The 21854-nt window shown below is 36.9% G+C and overlaps 1 protein-coding gene across 19 annotated transcripts in view; it reads right to left on the minus strand.

Moving 5' to 3' along the window:
• LOC134544890 (protein PRRC2C) overlaps nt 1-21854 on the minus strand; it is a 355574-nt gene that overhangs the window by 308890 nt on the left and 24830 nt on the right. For 14 of the 19 annotated variants that reach the window (XM_063388526.1, XM_063388523.1, XM_063388533.1 and 11 more), the window contains exons 4-7: nt 19857-20208; nt 19608-19774; nt 19335-19432; nt 18054-18197 (exon numbers count right to left, since the gene is read on the minus strand). In XM_063388526.1, coding sequence (XP_063244596.1) covers nt 18054-18197; nt 19335-19432; nt 19608-19774; nt 19857-20208 — 761 coding nt within the window. The remainder of the gene's footprint in view (nt 1-18053; nt 18198-19334; nt 19433-19607; nt 19775-19856; nt 20209-21854) is intronic. The other 5 variants (XM_063388542.1, XM_063388540.1, XM_063388541.1 and 2 more) reach the window with 1 other exon arrangement.

The raw sequence follows: 21854 nt of genomic DNA on the forward strand, positions 1-21854 counted from the left end.
GTCTATATATAATATCATTTGTATTTAAAAGTGTGCACAAAAAAGGTGGGTTACGGCTATTAAAAGAAGGAATTTTAATGCCAGTAACATCAAATATATGAGGACATATAAGATTACCATAATAACAATGGAAGACAAAAATGGCATCTAAGATCTTTCTTCTAGTTGATAATGAACCAAGGAGGGAATTTAAATCTATGTTATTGATGGTATTTAATTTTTTTGGTTAATATAGTCAGATACTTTAGATTGAATCCTGTCAAGCTTTTCAATATCAGTGTTATTGATGCTATTCCATATAATAGAACCATATTCAAGTTTTGATCTTATTAGAGCTGTATAGAGGGAGAGAATAGAGTCAATATTGGAGGTGTTAAAGGTGATAAATTTAATTAGACCAAGTATTTTGTTAGATACCGAGATAATGTTTTCAATGTGAAGATGAAAAAATAGTTTTTGATCCAGTAAAATTCCTAGGTCTTTGACATGTTGAGATTTTTTAATAGGTGAGTTATCAAGTTTGTATTCATATTGCATTGGGTAGGTTTTTCTAGAGAAGGTAATGATAGCAGTTTTTTCCATGTTTAGATTGACCAAATTATTTGTGCACCAATTTGCAATTTCTGTAATATCACATTGTAGTAGATAGCTGTCATGATATGAAGAGATTTTTCTATATATCTTTAAGTCATCGGCAAAAAGAGTGCCAACTGAGTTCTTTAATCCAGATATTATATCATCAATGTAGATATTGAAAAGTAAAGGAGATAGTGTGCCACCTTGAGGGATGCCAGAAGGAGTTGGGTGGAGATCTGAACTTATATTCTGTACTGAAACATAAAAGTTTCTGTTATTTAAATAGCTTGTTAACCATGATAAATATTTATCACTTAGCCCAATTTTGGAACATTTGCTTAGTAGTATTTGATGATTAACAGTGTCGAAAGCTTTAGCTAAATCAAAGTAACAAACATCTACTTGACCACGTGTGATGACTTCTGAATAAATAGGATTAAGAAAGGAGACTAAGTTTGTCATGGTTTTTTTACCTGTTCTGAACCCATGCTGTGAATCAGACAATCTATTATTTACGTTAAACGCTAAGTGTTTAAATATTATTTTGTCAAAAATTTTGGCAAATCCATTTAACAGGGATATAGGCCTATAATTTGAAACAATAGAAGTTTTGCCCTTTTTGTGTACAGGAATAACCTTGGCAATTTTCCATTTATCAGGGTAGATGCTATTTAGAATACTGAAATTATATATATGCTGTAAGAGAGGAGCAAGGATTAAGGAGCAACCTTTGATGATAAAATTTGGTATGTTATCAGGTCCTGTGTACAATGTAGATTTTATGGTTTTTATACTCCATAGGACTAAACTAATCGAGATATTAGACATTGGAATATTGTATGAACAACAAGGAGATATGTTTTGGTTATTTGTGTTATTTGTGTTATTTGTAGTAACATAGACACTTGAAAAATATTCAGCAAAGGAATTCGCAATTAAATAATTATTATCCGTAATTGAGTTATTAATTTTAATTGAGGGATGCTGACTATAACCCTTTCTCATTATTTTAACATAATTCCAAAATTGTTTAGGGTTTTGCTTAATTTTATTGTTAATATTACAAAGCCAGTTTGTTTTATCCCTACACATAAGTGATTTAGTTTCCTTACGGTAATCTGAGAATAATAAATAGTAAAAAGGATTCAGATTTCGTTTATATAATTTATGATAGTGCGATTTCTTCTTAAGAGATTTTATTAGTTGGTTGGAATACCATAGGGGATATTTTTTAGCCTTTTTAATAGTAGTAGGTACAAATAAATCTATAAGATCATTCATTGTACACATTAAGTAGTCAACCATGTTATTTATATTTTTATTTCTAGTGCTATATTTTTATTTCTAGTGCTATATTTTTATTTCTAGTGCTATATTTTTATTTCTAGTGCTATATTTTTATTTCTAGTGCTATATTTTTATTTCTAGTGCTTCGAAACATTTGATGGATATTTTGCCTTTAGAAATTCAATGTACTGGTGTTAGCACTTTCTTGTTGAGGAAAGCATTTTTCACTTTCACCACAACATTATTAAGTTCCTCCATGTTAGTCTGCCACACCACTCCAACCAAATGCAGTTTGTGTGCCCAACACTGGACATGGAGTAAATGATCCCCAAACAGACCCTGCAGTGTTGTGGCACATTTTCTCATGTACTGTGCCGAATCAGATACAAATGCTACAACCTGTTTATACTGCACCTCATACTTTTGAATAACGTCAATAACTGCCCGGGCACAAGATGATGAGTCTGCACAGTCCAGCACAACAGATGCAGCAAGAAATACTGACTGTGCTGTGGATGGTTCAAGTGTTTTAAATATGATGTTGAAAACACAACGCCCCCTCTGTCAATGGTCTCGTCACACAAAATTACAATAGGTTTATCCTTTACTGCCGTTTTAATGTCTTCTCGTTTTTTATCTGCTACTACTGGTATGTATCTTTTGCGAAGCCAGTCGGCGGTTGGGAGATCACCACCACCCTTCACAAACTCCTTGAACCACTCCCGTAGTTTTGGATGATCCAGCTTCTCCACTGGCACGTTGGCAGACACAAAAGCTTCTGTTGTTTTTAATAAAAACTCTTCTTAGTCGTCCTTTATTTTTTTCGCTAAGTTTTCGCATTCTACTATGGAAACTTGTCGTTTAACAGATGAGTTTTGCCTCAAATGAGTGTTTCTCACTCGCGACATGTTTCACAAGCGTATCACGTCTTTCATAGTCTAGCCTGCAGTTTCAGAATTAGCACATTAAAATTTTATCACTAACATAAAATCCTTTGCTGGAATTTCTTATGATCGGTCACTGGCAGAAACCTTCGTTTTAAGCATTATCAAATAATTTTAATCACATAGGAAGAATTTAACATCTTAATACGGAAAAACTTGCCCTGCTGGAAAGATCAAAACAATGGAGAATAGATGCGAATACAAACATAAATACGTGAAAATTAATACCAACATTAACATGTACTATTTATTATTTACAATCGTTATGTTAAGCAGGGTTCATTTTATTTTCATACCCTACGTACTTTATTTTAAATAAACAGTAAAAGCAATGCACTTTAGTGTGTAATATTTTAATGATTAAAACGTAATCTTAGAAAAACATATTTTGGACGTTTGTTATTTTTGTATTTACAGAAAATGAACGGCAGCCATTGTATCAAAGTTATCAACATCTTAAATTATTACCGTACACAAGATTACAATTTATTGAAAATATTACGTTAATTCCGAGACTTCATTTTAAAATCTTTAATTAATCACCATCACATAAAATATATATGGCTGCTAGTTACTGTCAGAAATATTTGTGTGTGCTGAAGATAGTGAATTGTCCTTACAAAATGGGAAAAAAATCGCCAATATTCAGGATGGACGAGATTTCGTGATATATCGCGGATTTAGCACAATTTCGTTTTATTTCGCGTTTTCAAGCAGTTTTCTGTGTTATTTAGTTTTATCGCACATTACTATATAATTGTGTCTTTATCAATAAGAAATTTAAAGCAAGTACATACAAGAAAGGAGACTCGGGTTGGCTTAGGCGCAAGCTTCGACATGTCATTATCATTTAAATAGGTAGGTCCTTTCAAGGTAAGTAAGGTTTTAGGTCCAGCAAGTCGTTATGCGAATGAAAAAAGGAAAGAAAATTATCAATGACTCAGTTTCAACACGTAATCTGAAGCGAGCATATTGTAACAAACCAGATTACAGTCTTCAGCATGCAATCCAGTAATAATCTTTTGTTATAATTTTTTGCCAAATTTCAGGTTATGTTTTCAAATGATGTAAAGTTTTTTTTTCTATTTCGAAGTTAGACGTTAAGTATTTCACCAGGTTTATTGTTTATAAATTTAAAATTCGTAAGTTTAATTTTAAAGTAATTTTTTTTGCTGGCTTCTTTGTGTGGGAAGGCGTGCTGACGTGATTTTCCTTCATTAGATCTACGACCGAGGCTTTGTTTCACACGCTAGGCGTGTGAGTCATGGTTACGGGAGTGCGAGAAAGATACAAAATCGCTGTGTCGTGGGAACAGAAGTAAGCATTTCGTGGGAGCTTCTGTTGCTATGCGCCGTGATTGGCTGAAAATTACGTCAGCGAGCCCAGGACACTGCCCGCATGAAGGAAAGGAAGGCTGTAAAGTCAGTCATTGTCTGAGCACCGTGCCGAGAGGTCATGGTCGGGCGATGGCTCGCATCATTTATTAATGTTATATTGAACTACAACTTAACGGCTACGGTCCGAGCGATGCCTAACAACCTTCTTTTTTTTTATCTTCAGACATTCAAATAAATTAGAAATTTTTGACCGCAGTCGTAGGCAAAGCTCACAGCGAGGCGACAAAGTGTTTTGTCCAGCCGTCGCTGCCCGGAACTTATCCAGGCAATATAATGTAATTTGTAATAAGTCTACGTGTTTTTCCCCTTTATGGAGGTACCGGTTAGATTTTTGTTGTGCTCTGTTGCGCTAAATATTTTGTGATTTTTAGATGAATAATTAAAACCAGGTAATACATTGAACATTGTTTATTAATTTCGTCTTTCTTCATGACCTTCAAACTGTATGTTCCACTCATCACCTAATTTGAGTTAGCCAGAGGTGGTGGGTGGTGACATTTGGTGGCCCAACGTGTGGCTGGCACGGACTTCTACACGCCCTGAATTAGCAAAATTTTCAAAGAACATTTTTTTCCTTAAAAAAAAAAAAAGTCAAGAACTTCAAGCTTTGTACACATCCATTAATCATCGGCTGTGCTGTTTACCGCCTGACTGCTTCAACTAGTGGTTTGTCCACGCGTCGTAAAAACCACGGGAGACCAAAGCTGCGAGACACAGGGTGTCCAGTACGCAGAACTTCGAGATCGTCGCATCGCATAAATTCGAGATCGTCGCATCGCAAAACTATGTAGAGTTTCAAGATCGTTGTCACATCGCAGAATGTCGAGATCGTCGCATCGCGGTACTACGTGGGACAGAGCAACAAACAGCAAGTCAAATAAGGTTGTAATTTTGAAACTTATTTTTTTTTAACCTATCAGTGAAGTGTAAAGCCAACTAAATTTAAACACAGAATTTATGAACCAGGATTTTCCAGGTCCTCAAGAAATATCTGGTAACATGGAACATCCTGCAGGACCTATTCAAAGTGAGGTTGTGGGGGGGTCAGAAAAGATTATGCAAATGTTAAGTGCCATACAACAACAAATTGCACAGGGGCAGCACAAAATGGAGTGCATGTCACAGGAATTCCGACGGGACTTGGTAAAAATGAGAACTGAAATTAAAAATTTGAATGCTAATGTAAACAATCAAATTTACACTAAATATAGAAAAGGTAATTTCAGGAAACGTAAACATTGGAAACAAATTTGAAACTTTTCGAGATGAATGTTTGGATAATGTGGAGGAAAAATTTATTACAATAAGAGGTAATGCACATGGGATCAGGATTTTGTGTAAACAGATGAAAGTAGAGACTGAGATGAAAGCATTCTCGGACAAACTTAAAGATCAGTTTGCTGAGGATGTAATCACGAAATTGAGTTCTGCAGATTGCAGAGAAGTAATAAAAGGACATTTTTCGAAACCTAAACAGTAATGTGCCAAATGTGGGTTGTGTGTACCGAACTGTCAGCAAGAGTGTAAACAGTTTTTTGTCAAATCCAAAGACAAAAGAAAGGCATGGTAAATGTAAAGGGGTAATGCAAAATCTGGAAACTGTGTGTGTAGACTTGTTTGGCCCACTGCCTAGATGGAGGGGTAGAGTCAAATCTAGTTTTGTTGTGTTTGATGTTTTTTAAATTTTTTGCAATTTTTGCCATTTTTTAAATGTTTTTTAGAATTTTTTTTAATCCTTTGAATTGTGTACATTTTGATAATGTTTTGTATTTTATAGGGTTTTTGTATTTTTTAAAGATTTGTTATAACATAATATAGGAATGTAACAAGCTAATGACAGCAAAATTTTAGGATGAATAACAATGTTTTACAAGGGTTTTAAAAAGAAAGAAAGCTGTTCACATAAATTTTTAAGATAAATAACTACAGTAAAACCTTTTTGTTGCGACCCCATTTATTGTGACCACCTCTCTATTACAACCCGATTTCGAGGAACCGTGAAAAAATTGCCGAAAATCCGAAGAAAATTGGACAGAAAATAAGTTTCTTGTGGTGAGTAGCATGTTACTGCATTTCTCTTGCCGAGTGCTATACTGCCGTAGGCAGCGCATATCTAAAAATAGATACCACTTCCTGTCGACCGCTGTCAGAGCTTGACAACCCCCATTCCACGTCCCTTAAATGCAGGAAAAACCCTCCGGCTGCAGCGTGTGAACATGTAGTCGGCCGCTCGCTCGCCCTTGCTCACCCTCTCCCCATACCGTGCGCTGTGGCCGATCTCGGATGCTGCTTGAACTTGTTAACAATCACGTTATCTGCTTCATTTTAACGAGGAGAGTAAAAATATATTAAAACTGTCAGCAAATTGATAAAAGCTTTCTTTATGTGTCCGCAAAACAGGGCACAACACTGGCCCGCCAGTTTTTTTCATTCAAAACGTGGCTAAAGAACTTGCATGGATCAGGCTGAAAACATCCGGCAATACGTGTAGGTTATAAGGAATCTTGTTATGAATTGAGATGTTATGTTTTTCGAGTAGATATACACAGCGACCGACTGGATGCACGCCCGCCTCGCTTGTTTTAACTGCCGCAACGATGTTTATTTTGACAGCTCAAGCAATTATCTTTCCTGTGGGTTGACAGAAAAAGGTCGCTTCACCCAGCATAAAAAAAAGGCTACACCACTTATTCCCCACGCAGGAAACACACTGGCTGCCGTCTGTCTCCCCCGCATTTATCTTTCTTCTAACATTCCACGTCTTGCCTCTCGCGCGAGCAATAATGAAGCGACCACGCATTGGGCAGTTTTATGCTTTGTTTGGTGACAGCAGCTTGATTTTATTCGGTATATTCCTTTTCATAGGACCCTTGCTATTAAAATACATTTATATTTAAGTTTGAAAGCTTGTAAATTCCTTGCCAGAGATGACAACTCGAACTTGGTGTGAAAAGTGACATATTTTGACATACTTATTTTGGGCGTGTTTGGTGGGAAGGGAGGGGTCCGAAAATATTTACAACGATCTTACCCCTCCCTCATTGCTTTAGTACCCCATTCATAATAGCCCAATTTTACAGGAGAAGGGAGGGTGAAATGAGCATTTTCTCACTGAAGGTTTTTCAAAGAAGAGCGAAGTTGGGCCGTTATAAGGGAGGACACTAGATGGTTTGTGTGTCTGGGAGGGATGAGCTAGCCTTGAAGAATGTTAACGAGGGGAGGGAGGGGTGAGCTTATGCGTAGGGGCCGGAAAAATTCGCAATTTGCGATAGATGCGATTTTTTTGCGAATTTTGAGGTTAGATGCGATTTTTTACTAATTGTTGTTATAAATGCTATATTTGCGAAATCGCGGTAAAATTACCATTATCGGGCGAAAAACCACTATAGAATGCAACAAAATGGCTTGAACACACATTCCTCAAAGTATTGTTTTTGAAAATAACCACCATAACACAATTACAGTAAACAATAGCTTCTGACAAGGCTTGTTGAAGGAATAAAATCCGAATCCTAACCTTAACTTAGAAAACATTCCTTAACCAAATATCACGCCTGATAGTATAGAATAAGTAATTTTGTAAATTTAGTGTTTACGATTTACTCAAGTTACCGTTGAATGTTTAGAAAAGAATGTTCACACTACTTATCGACGCAGTTATTTTGTTTTGATAGATCACGCCACGTTCGCCATTGCATCGTGTGTTGCCTGTTCATGAAGAGTATCCAACCTAACAAAACAAATTTCCCGGGAAGCGCTTCACGGAAACCAACAAAACTAGAAAATATCTAGGTCGTTGACGGGATCGTAGTGAACTTGCAAAGATAAAAATGAAAATATTTTAAATGCTCAAAACTACTACAAATATTTTAGTACGCGGTTTTTTTTACATTTGTTGATAATCACTTTAGTTTTCAAATTTTTTTTCTGATCAATATTTTACATAGAGACAAATCATACATTTTGTGGTGCACGTTTAGCGTACTGAAGTTGGCCAACTTGAATTGTCTGTTTGTTTTCATTTGAAATTACTAGTGCTCAAACGTTTGTTTACAAATACCGTTTAATGATTTTGGTTTGTGTTAAAATTCGTCATAATGGGTATAAACACTATTACAACTTCTTGTATTGTTATGTAACTTTAATATCTTAAGCAAATTTCTCAAAAATAGATGCTAATTTCTGGAAAATAGATGCTAATTTTCAACATCATAAATGCTAATTTTGTAATAAATAGATGCTAATTTTTCCAGGCCCTACTTATGCGTCATGAAGCCGCTGCCGCCAGCCGGGATAACTTAGTGTGCGCCCAATCGCGTTGCAGAACCTACCGCTGCCATATTTTTAAAGGAACTGTCCCATTATTTTTTTGTTATTCTTACATTAACATTATGGAAGTATTCAAGCCGACACAAAAATACGCTGTGTGTTAAAATTAACAGATTTTAATGATCTTTCATTTCGTTTTGTTTTTATTTTTTTTTCTGATTTTCACATTTTGGTCAGAATGTCCGATTTTTTGACGGTTCCCGAGAATGTATTCGTAAAATCACTGCTTCGTTAAATCCGGGGTTCTAGTGTATTTAACTACGGCAAGCATAAAATGTACATGTAAACTAACCAGTAAAAATAAACTGTCTCTTGACATATTTTCTGTAGAGGTGGCCTGTAGGGCGACGGACTTGTCATGAAGGTTGAAGTGGGTTTAAAGCAAAGCGGTCTAACATTGTGAGTGACAGCATCCTGCCATTGTACAGCTGGTTTCTTAGCAAGTAGCGGTTGGGAAAGGAAGGAATTGGGGGGGGGGGGGGGGGGGGGGGGGGGGTTTAAATCAACAGAAAATTTCGGAAAACATCTATTACGTCCCCCCTTTATTAGGACTAGTGGTGCACCGATATGACTTTACCGATTACCGATTCGAATACCGATTATGAGAGCAATAATCGGCATATACCGATTCAGTTACCGATTATAATGAACAAATTTTTTTTAAGTGTAATAATGTACACAAAATTTTTTATTCCCATGTGAATTTAGGTAAAATTGAGAATACAGTTATAATAACATTATAAAAATATATAAAATACACTATTAAGTCATTGCAAAGTGTGAATTAAATTAACTTCTATTTATATTTGTTATTGTAAACAACTTAAACTACAGTCTAATTATTGTAATTTACAATGGGTAAGTTTTGGTTGCAGAAAACTAGCATTATTATCGATTAAGACATAAGGTGGATTCGAGAAATTAATGTTTAACAATGTAAACATGTTGCTTTATTTTGTTCACTTGAGTTTATAGTAGGGATGTGCGAAAGTGACTTTATCCACACGAAATGAAAGTGAAAGAAAATTTATCAAGTTTCGCGAAAGTGAAACGAAAATGAATTTTTCTATGAGATAAATATATTCTTAACGAAAGTTAAGCGAAATTTTTTAATTAACAAAGAAAAAAAGTGCCCCAAAATTTGCTCTTCAGTAATAAATTCTATTACATAAATCATTTTTGTAACTTTTGATGTATATATAAATATTACTATTTAATATAGTCAACATCCGCCCTAGACCACACAACACAGCCCCATGTCACTCGTAAATTTCAAGAATCAATCCAGATCTTTCAGCGCACAGACTATTTCCTTTACAGTCGTAATGTCGCAGTCTATGATAATATATTTATCACGTGCATGGTACTGATGAAAAAACACGTGACTACTGCGGAACGGCCGTCATCTTGCAACACTGTCACACATGGCTAGCTCAGGAAGCTGTAAACCAGGCAAGGGACATGGTCAAAACAAAACATAACAAATGGTTGCTGCCAAGTGACTTGTTGACCTTTTTGTCTAATTGGCTGTATATTATGAGGATTTTATATGCCAGTCAGAGTATGTAAATTTTAAATAAAGCAGACGACAATGTTTTTGTTTGGCTGTGCGCGAATAAAAGTAGGTACGTTCTTTGTTTATGTGTATACGGTAAATACTAAATAGTGTACTAACAGTTCTGGAATGTATGTTTTACGAATATAGTACCTACACTACTGTTTGAAAGCAAATGAATCAGGTAATTTTTCAAATATTGCATGATTTTGTTTTGATACCTAGGCCTACTGTAATCACGGTTGAATTTTGTTTACTTTATCTGCCATGTTTGTTCAAATTATGATTTTACCGTATTTTCATTAACATGAGTTTTTTTCATCACCACGTAAATTAATCTTAATGGAAATCTTTTTTCTAATTAAAGTCTTTATATGATTTGCATATGTTATTACATTATTAGTAATAACAAGCAAATCATATAAAGACATTACAGTAGAATCCCAGTGCTAAGTACTTACAGGTACCTCAAGTTTTTGTACTTAGTACTGAAACATGCATACATATCTTTACAAAGAGAAAAAAATATATAAAAAAAATAGCTACAGGAGAGCCGCAATGCCATATGTATTCGCAACTGCGACTTGCTTTTTTCCCCTTGTCTAGTTCTCTGAGTATATCCACTTTTTCCTAAAGCGTGAATTGCTTTCGTTTCTTTTTATCTCCAGGATCATTCATATTGTAGCACAAATATAATGCGGTGTCTAAATAACGTAACCTGTAAATAAACTCAACAATAACAATAAACAATCCCGGCACAGACATCAAACAGTATTTTTAGCGTAGCGTAACACTTTTGTCTAAATAATTAATACTTCTCTCAAACCTCCGTCTTTCGATGTATCGAATGGTGTTGTGTTGCTCACGTCGCATACTACATACGGTATAATCTATGGTTGTGCGCGCAACTGTTTGTTAACTTTGTTTTGAGAATTTAGAGGTTAGAAAATACGTTGCGGTGGTATTTGTGTATCTTTGTTATACTACATTAATCATTTAGCTGGAAATTTATTTACCAGTTTAAGTAAATTTTGGTGTAGTAATGCCACGCTACTAGTAGAATTTATACGTTATAGTGAAAATATGATACTTTAAACTGAAACCGTTTTGCATGGCGAAGATACGATTTTTGGCGGGCACTTAAAAAAAATTCGTTAAGTGAAATATACTTTATAATAAGGTATGTTATTGTACCGGTATTCTACTGTACATTTTTATTAAATTACGATTTCTTTTTCAACTAGAACAAACGAACTTCGGTAAGCTATTGAACTTTCGTTTGGCTCGAAATATTTCGCTAAAAACGAACTTCGACAGATGAAATTCTTACCGAAATCGAAAATGAAAGTAGCAAAATTTCGATTTCGGTATCGGTATACCGAACATTCGCACAACTCTAGTTTATAGAAAAATGTTTCTACACTTCATTTTTTTTTCTCCCTATTCGCCATCTCACTATAATTATATAAAAATGACTCAAAACCAATTCTAACACATGTGATTTTATTTATGTTGACTAAATATATATAAATTATAAATTAATACTTTTTCACTTTTCACGTCACATACAAATAACACAACAACGGATAATGTTACCAAAGACGCCCATAACGAGTTTGTAAAACGCAGTGATAAACTCTAGAAGGTATCGCGACCACGATTTTGAACCGCTACTACGACTCGAAAAGATCGATTGTCATAGAATCCACTGCAACTGCTTGTGGTATTTTGATTGCGTGCCATCTATTTTACGTCTCTGGCTATAGGTAATGTACAAGGCCACTAAACAAAAGACAGAACAAAAGACGAAACGTAAATAAACGTGTAGGAAAAATGTATTTTTTATTGTTAGAGGCAATGAGATTTATTAAACTTAACGAAATATCTGTAATCATGTTATGACGGAGTTAGATGAATTTTGTAATATATACAAATATTTTCGTATTTCGTCCTAAAATGTGTAACAAAATATTACACGGTAAAAACCTACTTAATTACGCCGGGACGTAGATAATCGGCAAAGTAATCGTTAAGATAATAGCCAATTACGATTAATCGGCAAGTACCCATAATCACAGATTACGATTCATCGGTATCCGCATCGGTGCACCACTAATTAGGACCCTATTCCTGGGAACCTTGAGGGGTCGTTTTAGAGAGGTTTGACTGTATATGTTACTGTGAATGTTTTTCTGTTTTGAAAAAATAACTATGATAATATTACTATAAATTCTTTTGAGTATATTCTGTAAAAGAATATTCTTTTGCGGTTTGGAATTAAGCGATGATTGTTCATACATCTTCACAATCTTCCCCCGTTCTTCCAGTATTGTAGAGTTTGTAGAGGGTGCCAAACCAAACTGCTTGGCCACGTGTGATTTTTTTGTGCTTCAAGATTTCCATTTTTCACTTTTAAAGAATACTGTTTCCGTTTTTTTTTTTTATCGTCCATGATGATAAAAATAAAACTGAAACTTGGTTTGAAAAATAATAAATGCAAAAATAAATACAGCACGTCACTGAAAATCACTGATGGCAACAAAATGTAAACAATCAATAATGGAAACGGAAACCGAACAGACCAAAGATGAACAATATGTGCAGAAGATGGAAACCATTGAGTCGCTGATATCACCAGTTTTAGCGGCATCTAGTTTTCCAGTGAGTAAACTTTGTGTAAGTTTTTCATAAATGTTGCCGCTACGGAAAAGCCGTTGAACATATCTCGCCACAAATAAAATAAGTGAAGTGTGCACATCTAAACATACAGTTGCTACTACTAGTAGTGTATTTTTTTAAGTCTATGGCCGTGAGTAAAAGCAGTTGGCATATCTTGGGTAGAAAAATAAGAAAACAAATGCACATCAAACTTTGCAATGCCGTTTTCAATGAAAATAGACAACAAAATAAAGCGGTTGAATGCTTGAATCATTGAAATTATGCCAAGAGAACGACAGTAAGTAAATATTATGACGCATAGACTAACTATTCTGTAAATGTGCATGATATTGACGAAGAAAACCGGTAAAATGCTTTCGTTGTAATGAAAATATATTTGGTAAATTTGAAATATTTTAACCTTGTATTTGTGTACAGTCATTGGAGGGGAATTTCAAATCATTCGTTAAAGTGAAATTTTCGTTAATGTTAAGTTCGTTATATCTGTATTTTACTGTACACCAATCCCTCACTTAGCACGACTAATTTGTTCCTAAAAATGTTCGTGTTAATCGAAATCGCGTATTCTGAAGCATTAGTCCCCATAAATATAAGGCTAAATTATTTAATGTGTTCCAAGATGTGTAGGGAAGTAATCTTTACATAATATAAATGCGTAGAATAATACTTGAAAATGCATATGTCATATCATTTATCTTTTTAAGCCTACCACCGAATACGTTAGATAAAGAAAACATGGCACAGTGTAACGGGAGATAAGTGGTAACATATTTACCGTCAGTCCGCAGGTTGGCTTGCCGGCCCAGGCGTGACCTTCAACACGCGCGCGCGTCTGTCTGCCTGCTGTTGCAAGCAGCTGGATCCTTTGTTATTACGTTTAAAACTTAACAAAATTAAAACACTTTTATGAAATTAAGAACCGGTTTTATATAACTTTAAAACACACAGCCATATGTAAACATTTAATTTGTAATGCACACCTCTTATAAAAGCGGCTATGTAAACAAATCAGTTAACAGATAAACAGATTTAGATTTTCCCTAGAGCACAAACATAACATTAAAATACGGGTACACTCCCTATTTAACGGGGTTGTCGGGGGACAAAACTTTTACCCACGTTGTTGCATAAACGCGATGTTTCGATGTGACCAAGGTCAAAAGGCATAAAACACCGCCTGTGTTCTAATAGGTCGGCAAGCACGCACAGTATAAACAGCCCGCCTTTGTGCGGACTTTGCATCCGCAGTTTCCACTAAACACGGGTGAAAAAATAAAAATAATAAATTTTAAAGATAAATATTAAATGTTGAATTGTTTTTATTTTTCCGCGTGCCGCGCACAGTTTGTCGCACGGCCTACGAGCGCGCCAAACGCCGCCAAACACACGTGCGGCACACAAGCTGCTGCCAGTCTCGTGGTGTCAGCCACAGTATCTGCTTCGTCAGTGTCCGTAAAAAAGTAAGTGCAGTGTGTGCGGTTACACACGATTCTGTGGACAAAGTCTTCTAAAAAGAAAGGCCGTAGTGATACTTCAAACCGAATATGAATCGCAAAGTACCGAGTTTGATTGACAAAATAAAAATTCTAGATTTACTTACAGATAGCTTGTCTTTTGTAGAAGCAGGCCGCAGATACAGGAAAAAAACGATTCTAGCATTCGTACAATAGTCAAGTGGTTAAACTTTATTATCCATGCTTACAGTAAATTATAAATGGTCACATGTGGGAAACAAAAATTGTGCCAATTTAATTTTAGCGCAATCAGTGACGCCGTATTAAAAACCGTGTTAAACTTCGTCTTTACTTATTTCACCAAACGCTGTGTCGAGTTGCTGAGTGTGTGTGGCTCGGATCGGCAAGTGTTATATTCCCCAGCCTCTGTTTAAAGGTCGGGAGACCGCTACACATAAACATTTCCGGGACTTGTTTACTACCTCACGGCAAAAGTGGTACAGTATGGTTCACGTAAATATTGGACCACTGGGAATTCCTGGGCAAAGATTAAAAATACGCTAGCCGATTTACTTTACTATTTAATGTTAAAACATTATACCAAAGTAAAAAGATGAACTTGTATAATACAATGAATTACCCAATAATATTACGTCTGTAGGTTTAAGTTGTAACAAAACATTTATATACAGATGTCCAGTAAAGTACCAATTAAGATTCTGGAGAGGAATTTTAAACACCGGACTACCTGATTTTGCCTTGTACGCAGCGACGCTGCTCAGTCAAGTGACTCATGCTCTGCCTGTGTGCTGCGTGAACACATTCCCTCCCCCACTCCCCCTGGTGTTTCTGCCCGCTCTAATCTCTACCTCTCTCCATGTTCTCGGCTAGCCTCTCCCTACCCAGCGCTTGCCGACAACCAAGCCTATCCAACATCAATCCCCAGCCAAGTCACGCTGGATAATGTCGCTGGATGGTGGGCTTTATCAGGTCCCCTGTCCGATGCTTCATTTGTGAGATAAAGCGACGTTAAGAACTAGTGTTTCAGAAAATATCACTGGGCTGGATTGGACCATAATTTGAAAACCCTACAAGATAGAGGAATAATGTACGGAGATATCTTGTTTAGAATTTTACTGCGGACATTTTCTACGCCTAGGCTTTTTTCTGCCCGATGCTTAGTTTGTTAGTTACAACGCAAAATTATCCTAATCGGCTGTCAACCATTTATTCCATTATTATTATTCATTTCTGACTGGGGGACATGGTTTGACCCGCGATATACCCGATTCTGCGATCAATCGGGGCGCGATATACCGGGAGTTTACTGTATGTACAATATGTACATATACAAAACATAAAAGTTAGTTAAATATTTTCTGGGGTGAAATTAACACTATCATCTTGCTTTTTTTTAAAAAACGTGTCCAATTTCATCTGCTTTGGTTTCTGTACGGTACGGCTTGGTCTGCGGCCGGGCATCAACAGTACGGCCCGGTGTTTATCTGCGTGCGCATCTCTTTCCCCTCGCATTCCAAACCACTCTTCCCCCCTCGAATTCCATACCTGACGTCGCGTCGTTTCCGAGATTTTTTTTAGCCTGTGGCGATTTCGTGCTAACTGAAATTTACAGACGTGCTATTCGAGACTAGGGCAGTAAAATTTACATCGTGCTAACTGAATTCGCATTAAGTGAAGACGTGCTATGCGAGGGATTGGTGTATATTAAAACATATCTCTACTTTGATTAATTATTTACGTTAAGTATTTCATTGATAATAATTTTTGCTACGTTATCAATTACAGATCTTGCAGAAGACTGGATTGTCGACCACAGCAGTACTAAAAGGAAAAAACAATTAATATACCTGTTAGAGAAGTTGTTGAGGGGAAGTTTTTGCCAGGGACACAGGCAGCCTCTATTAAAGTAAGTGCCTTGGAAAAAGCTTCAGTTGTTGATACATTCAAAAAAAGGCATGTTCAGCAAGAATCAAACTGTCTAAATTAAGGGAAAAGGATCCAAGTAGAGAACACTTCAAAATGTTGGACAAGCCTTCAACCTCAAAATGAATCTGTGCAACAAAGATGAGGAAAAAGCAGTAATAAGAAACCTGAGAGGGTTTTCAGAACTACCCCTGACCGATATTTCCACGGGTTACAAGGAAATCAAAAAATTGGCTGGTTAATGTGGAGCATATCTTACATGTGTTTCTACAGATTATGGAGTGTTTTTAAATCATTGTCTTCAAGCTGTTTTGACACCAACAAAAAATGTTGACAGCAAAAGACTTTTATCCCATTACAATAATATTGTAACAGACACGAAGAGAAAACTCAAAGTAGTGATGGGATTTTCAATACTTCGATACCTCGATACCTTCGATACTTGATGGTATCGTAAAGTATCAAGTATAGAAACTGTAAGTTCGATACATTTTTTCGATAATGGAATGCTTGTTCATTTGTATTGAATTAAGTTTTGAGTCGCCATCGTACAAAATACAACTACAGTAGTACCTCGATGATACGTTCCCGTTTCATACATTTTCCCGTGTCATACGCCGATTTATTTTGGTCCCGCCGAAAGTACTATATTTACGATGGTTTACTTTCCCGGAACATACATTTATAAAATAATTAATTTCCCGTTTCATACGGTTTTACGAAGCGGAAAAGTCCTAAAATTCACAAATCTTTTTGTTATATTCCTCCTGATAAACTACGTTTTAATGCTTTTATTTTGAAAAAGTTCATTGTTTACCTTTGCAAACGTAGAAAAATAACTTTATCGCACCATAGATATGGATAGTATCAGGAAGACTGTGCACTTCGATAGTAGCATCTATGGCCAGCACCAAGTGAGACTAGTGGCGCAAACCAGCAATGATTATGAAAATGGTGCACGCGCTTTACCAAGGCACGGAACTCATATTTTGTGCATTCATTAATCTTTGAACTGAATATACAAGTTTGTTATTGTTTTCTTACGATCGGATTGTTTTGTATTTTACGTTTCTCACGTTAAAATTTTATTGAAAATTGTTCTGTTGCATTAGTTGTTTGTAAAATGAAACAAACAAGAAAAAATTTCTGATTTTCTTTTTATTTACATTTGTTCACGGTAAAAAAAAAGTGTACTGGAAAATAAAGGGCTAACTCTCTTTAAGATAGTTTGTATTTCACTTCTATTTTTTATACTCAAGTATTTAAAGTTGTTTGCAGTTTGTATTTTTGTAATAAAAAGGGAATTTATATAGTTTAAAACTAATTTATGTTATTTGTAATATTTGTTACTTAATGGATGGATATTTTTCCCTGGAGTATCGAAAGTATCGAAATATCGAACTGAAAAAACAATACAGAATCGCGTATCGAAAGTGTGGTATCATCCCACCTCTAACTCAAAGTAATGCTAAACTTTTCATAGCACTTTCATTTCTGTGTTATAAGAGTCCCTAATTTTTTTATTCATAATGAGGAAGTAGGTTTTATTAAGGTTTGAAGAAAGCTTGAGTTATAAAATGCTGTATGAATTTTACACGCCAAATTGCTTCAGGTGGTATTTACAAAGAAATGCTTCAATCATATGTGGTTTTTTATACAAAATGTAATATTGGTGCTATTTGTAAAAATTTGTATACCTAATAAAAAATTTTTTTACAATTAAAAGCTTTATTATTTTACTTTTGAATACCTTAACAAAAAAATAGATGGTAATTTTTTCAGCCCCTACAGACAAACGAATACAATGCCTAACCATAGAATGCAGAATCAAAGACCTATAGACTACATTAAATCAAAAGAAAGTTGTATTCCCTGCACTAATACCTACTTGTAGTCTATGTCATCATGAGTTGCCCAGCTTGCATCCTGAGCTATGTCATCCATCTTGATGAGCTCCTCCTCCTTTATTATTGGCCGGGGAACAACTTCATCTTCCCCAGTGCTGGGTGTAGTTCTTGGAGGACCTGCGAACCTGTTCATACACATTGTGTGTGTGGAGGGTTCGACAAGCATCTTGAATGTATTTTGTTTGCAGCTTACTCCCAGCCAAGACTGCAAGCTGACATTTAAGTCCCTCGCTACTACATTTTGTACTTACACAATGAAGAGAACTCATACGTGGGATAATGAAATTATTACTTACAAAGACGGATGCACTTTATGAAATAATCATGTGACAACATGTTGAAAAACCAACTAAAAGGCACTAATACCTGTGATGCACTATCTAGATAGGAGATTCAAGTCTTTGTATTTAATGGCTTTTATCTGGGAAACTTTCATTATATTTAACATTGTGTACTGATCTGTTTACATATTAAGTGTTTGGAGTCAAAATTATAGCTTGTTAACTAACTTCAAACAAAAAATTTAATTTTTTTATTTCACTAGCTGAAAAAATTACAGGGCCTTTAAACTAAAAGCAGATTCAGAGCTGAGAAATTTAAAGCAAACGTATAAACTATCGTGGCTTTCTAGGTTAAACAATGTAGCTAGTGGTAGATTGTACCGATGTTTCCTTATGCAGTGCTACCCTTAAGATGCCTGCTGGGATGCAGAGCGAAACATCGGTGTAATCTGCCACTTTGACGTGGCTCAACCTTGAAAGCAAGATAGTTTACTAGAAAATGGCCACAAAAGCCTGCTACCAATTTAAATAATCCACTGGGACTGAACCTTCAGCCCTGCAAAATAAATGTGACGGGTTAAATTACCAAGACACCAGAAAACCCCTTTGTTCAGATGAAATATGTACTTATAGTAATAATTTACTACAAACTTCTTAAAACATGAGCAACCCATCCAATAGAAATTTTGTTGTCTACTCAACTATTAACTATTCTTTTCCTTTGGACTGACAGTTTGAACTGGCGAGAGACTGTTTGCACACAAGGCAGTTCGGATTGAGGGCTCTTGATCCCAGTCCAATTTGATGGAAAGCCATCAGTTCCAACTGACCAGTCCATCATCCTTGCACACACACACTACAGTTCCGACTGATGAGTTCAAACCATCAGTTTAGACTATTAGTATGTGGGGACCTTAAGAGGCATTTAATAAACACATCAATCAAGTAGTAAGTAGCAGCAACCATTTACGTTCTGCTCACCTGTTGTTATCAGGTTGGTAGGGAAAGCGTGGCCGTGGCCCATGCATGGCTCCTGTAAAGTTTGGTGGGAACCCACCTGGGAAACTACCTCTGTACACCTGCAAAAAAACAGAACATCCAACATGCACACAACTACAACACACTGATTAAATATGACACCCTTTCTTTTTAAGCCTCACACCTAATGCACACTTTCCTCCATATTTAAATTTTCCCCCTTCCCACCTTGAAACGTAACAGACTTGCCAACTATTTACTGGGACATCTACTCACAAACTGAGGAATGAGACCCCGGAACTGATGTTGTGCAGCCGCCCCTCCGTGCGGCATGTGCGCAAGAGCTGGTGGCATAGCATTTTGAACGGGGCCTCCCGGGACCATGCCCACTCCCGGAGCAGCGCACTGGACCAAACTGTTCCGAGCGCCAGCAGGATCGCTCCCTTCAACAGTCATCAAGCAACATGAGCCCGTGACGCCCCACCTCCTGCGGATCACAGACACGTCGCTCGGAGGCGTGCCCACCTGGAGGGAGGTGCGGTGTGAGGGGGCCCGGGCCCTGGACCAGAGCAGCTGGAGGAGGGTTCCCAGCAGGAAGAACTGCATTGCGCCCACCACCCTGAATCCAGCTGCCCTCCGTCTGCGGCCGCAAGCTGGGGCCCGGCCCGTACTGGGAATCTGATCCACCTTTCGGCCCAGCAGCAGGAGCCTGCCCATCGCCACTTGACAACTTGGGGAACTCCTGCTGGAACTGTGGTGACTGGTGCGCAAGGAAGCTGGGAGGGTGGAGTGCCTCTCCCGGGCCCGCCATGATGCTGCTCCACGATTTGTCCGTCACACCAGCCTGTCCCGGAGCAGGTGGTGCGGCTGACTGTGTCTGCAACAGCCAGTCAGGTACCAGATCACAGTTTCGCTACAGGTGAACACTTGTGTGCCCTTTTGGTTTGTTGATGGAGCTCTCTTAGCAATTAGGCTTTACTGCCCTCTGGCACCCACGTGAATGGAAAATAAATAAGCCATTTCATTGTGGACTGTGATATTTCACTAACCAGTAAGATGACAAATGATAAGAGCCTTATCGCCTTGGTACTTCTGGTGTTCACCATATCATTTCATCACTCTCAAAGCCCTCAGTCGCCCAAAGAACCTGTGATCCTGTGGGGCCTACTTAATCCCTCCTAGCTCTCTTAGGCTAGTGTCGGAGAAGTATCGCTTCAATGCGTCTGCCCGTAATTGGCATGGAGATAACTGATGGGCTTGCTCCATCCACAAGTCCTGCTCCAGTCTGATCTTAGGCTTACTAAGAGAACCTCAAAAGAGACCCATAGTACTAACAACTTTACATTTCATTAGTAGACATTCTTGACCTCTCAACTAACACCATCTCCAGGCACAGGTACATGCAGGGAGCCAAGAGGTTCACCTTGGATGTACCAGGATAGCCACCAGTTCCAAGTCCTGTAGTCCACGGAGCTACAGCCATTTAATCTCAGAGCACAGTTAACAGAAGACTGCTCATTCCAGGCCTTGTTATTATCATGTCTAATGAATTTCTTCACTATGAAATTTTTCCAAACTTTTGAGACTCAACAATTTGAGGTCAGGAGTACGAGAATTTATCCCCCCCCCCCCCCCCCAACCAACCAAGCTATTAAAATCTGCACAACAACCATTACCCAAGATAAAAACACTATAATCATCAATAGAAACTACTCTCTAACATTGGATACTGTGACACTGTGCAAGTCCTCTTCAGTTTATCTCGCAGTGACAAGAATAAAAAGGCTGACCTTCGCTACTGTCACCCTTTCTGCGGACTTGATACCTACCTAAGATACTATAAACAGGCAACAGTTTCAACACACTTCCTGAGGAGGAGTTAAGCATTCTCCTGCAAGTACAAATGTTCAAGTGTTCGAGCAAGTTTTCAAAATTCCTTCACACCTTTCATAACTTTTACATTTGTGTATAAATAACAGGTTATTCCATTCTAGACTTCAAAAATTTTGATGGTAAGCACTCGAAAAGGAGCATCTTACACATTTATATTATATGTGAGCAGCAATGAGGATTCTTAAAAATTATGTTACTCATTCCAAAAAAAAAACATTTAGTATGTTCATGCAGTCACATTTTCATAAATCTGCAATATTACTTACATCCAACTGAAAAACATCAACTTAACCATTCTAGGAAGTCCAAGTTTATATCAAATAATAAACTTCTGAAGGAAAAAAAAAGTAAATAAATCTCTGAATCCAATTGACCTGAACATTCCTCTTACCGATTTTTTTTAACTTTACTACACAACTCAAAAGCATTTAAAACAATGAAATGTGAAGTGGTGCAGAGGTAAGATACTGAGACACTGAGCTTACATTTCAAACGAATCTGGTTTGGACCTCAGTTTGAAAATTCTGACTTTGGTTTCCCTTGGTAACCCAAAATCACTCCAGGCAAATGGTGTATGTTTAAATTTGGACACTGCCAACTCCTTCCCCAATATCCCTGGTCTGAGACAAT

This window comes from Bacillus rossius, chromosome 1, assembly GCF_032445375.1.
Source record: "Bacillus rossius redtenbacheri isolate Brsri chromosome 1, Brsri_v3, whole genome shotgun sequence".
Classification (NCBI taxonomy): Eukaryota; Metazoa; Arthropoda; class Insecta; order Phasmatodea; family Bacillidae; genus Bacillus; species Bacillus rossius.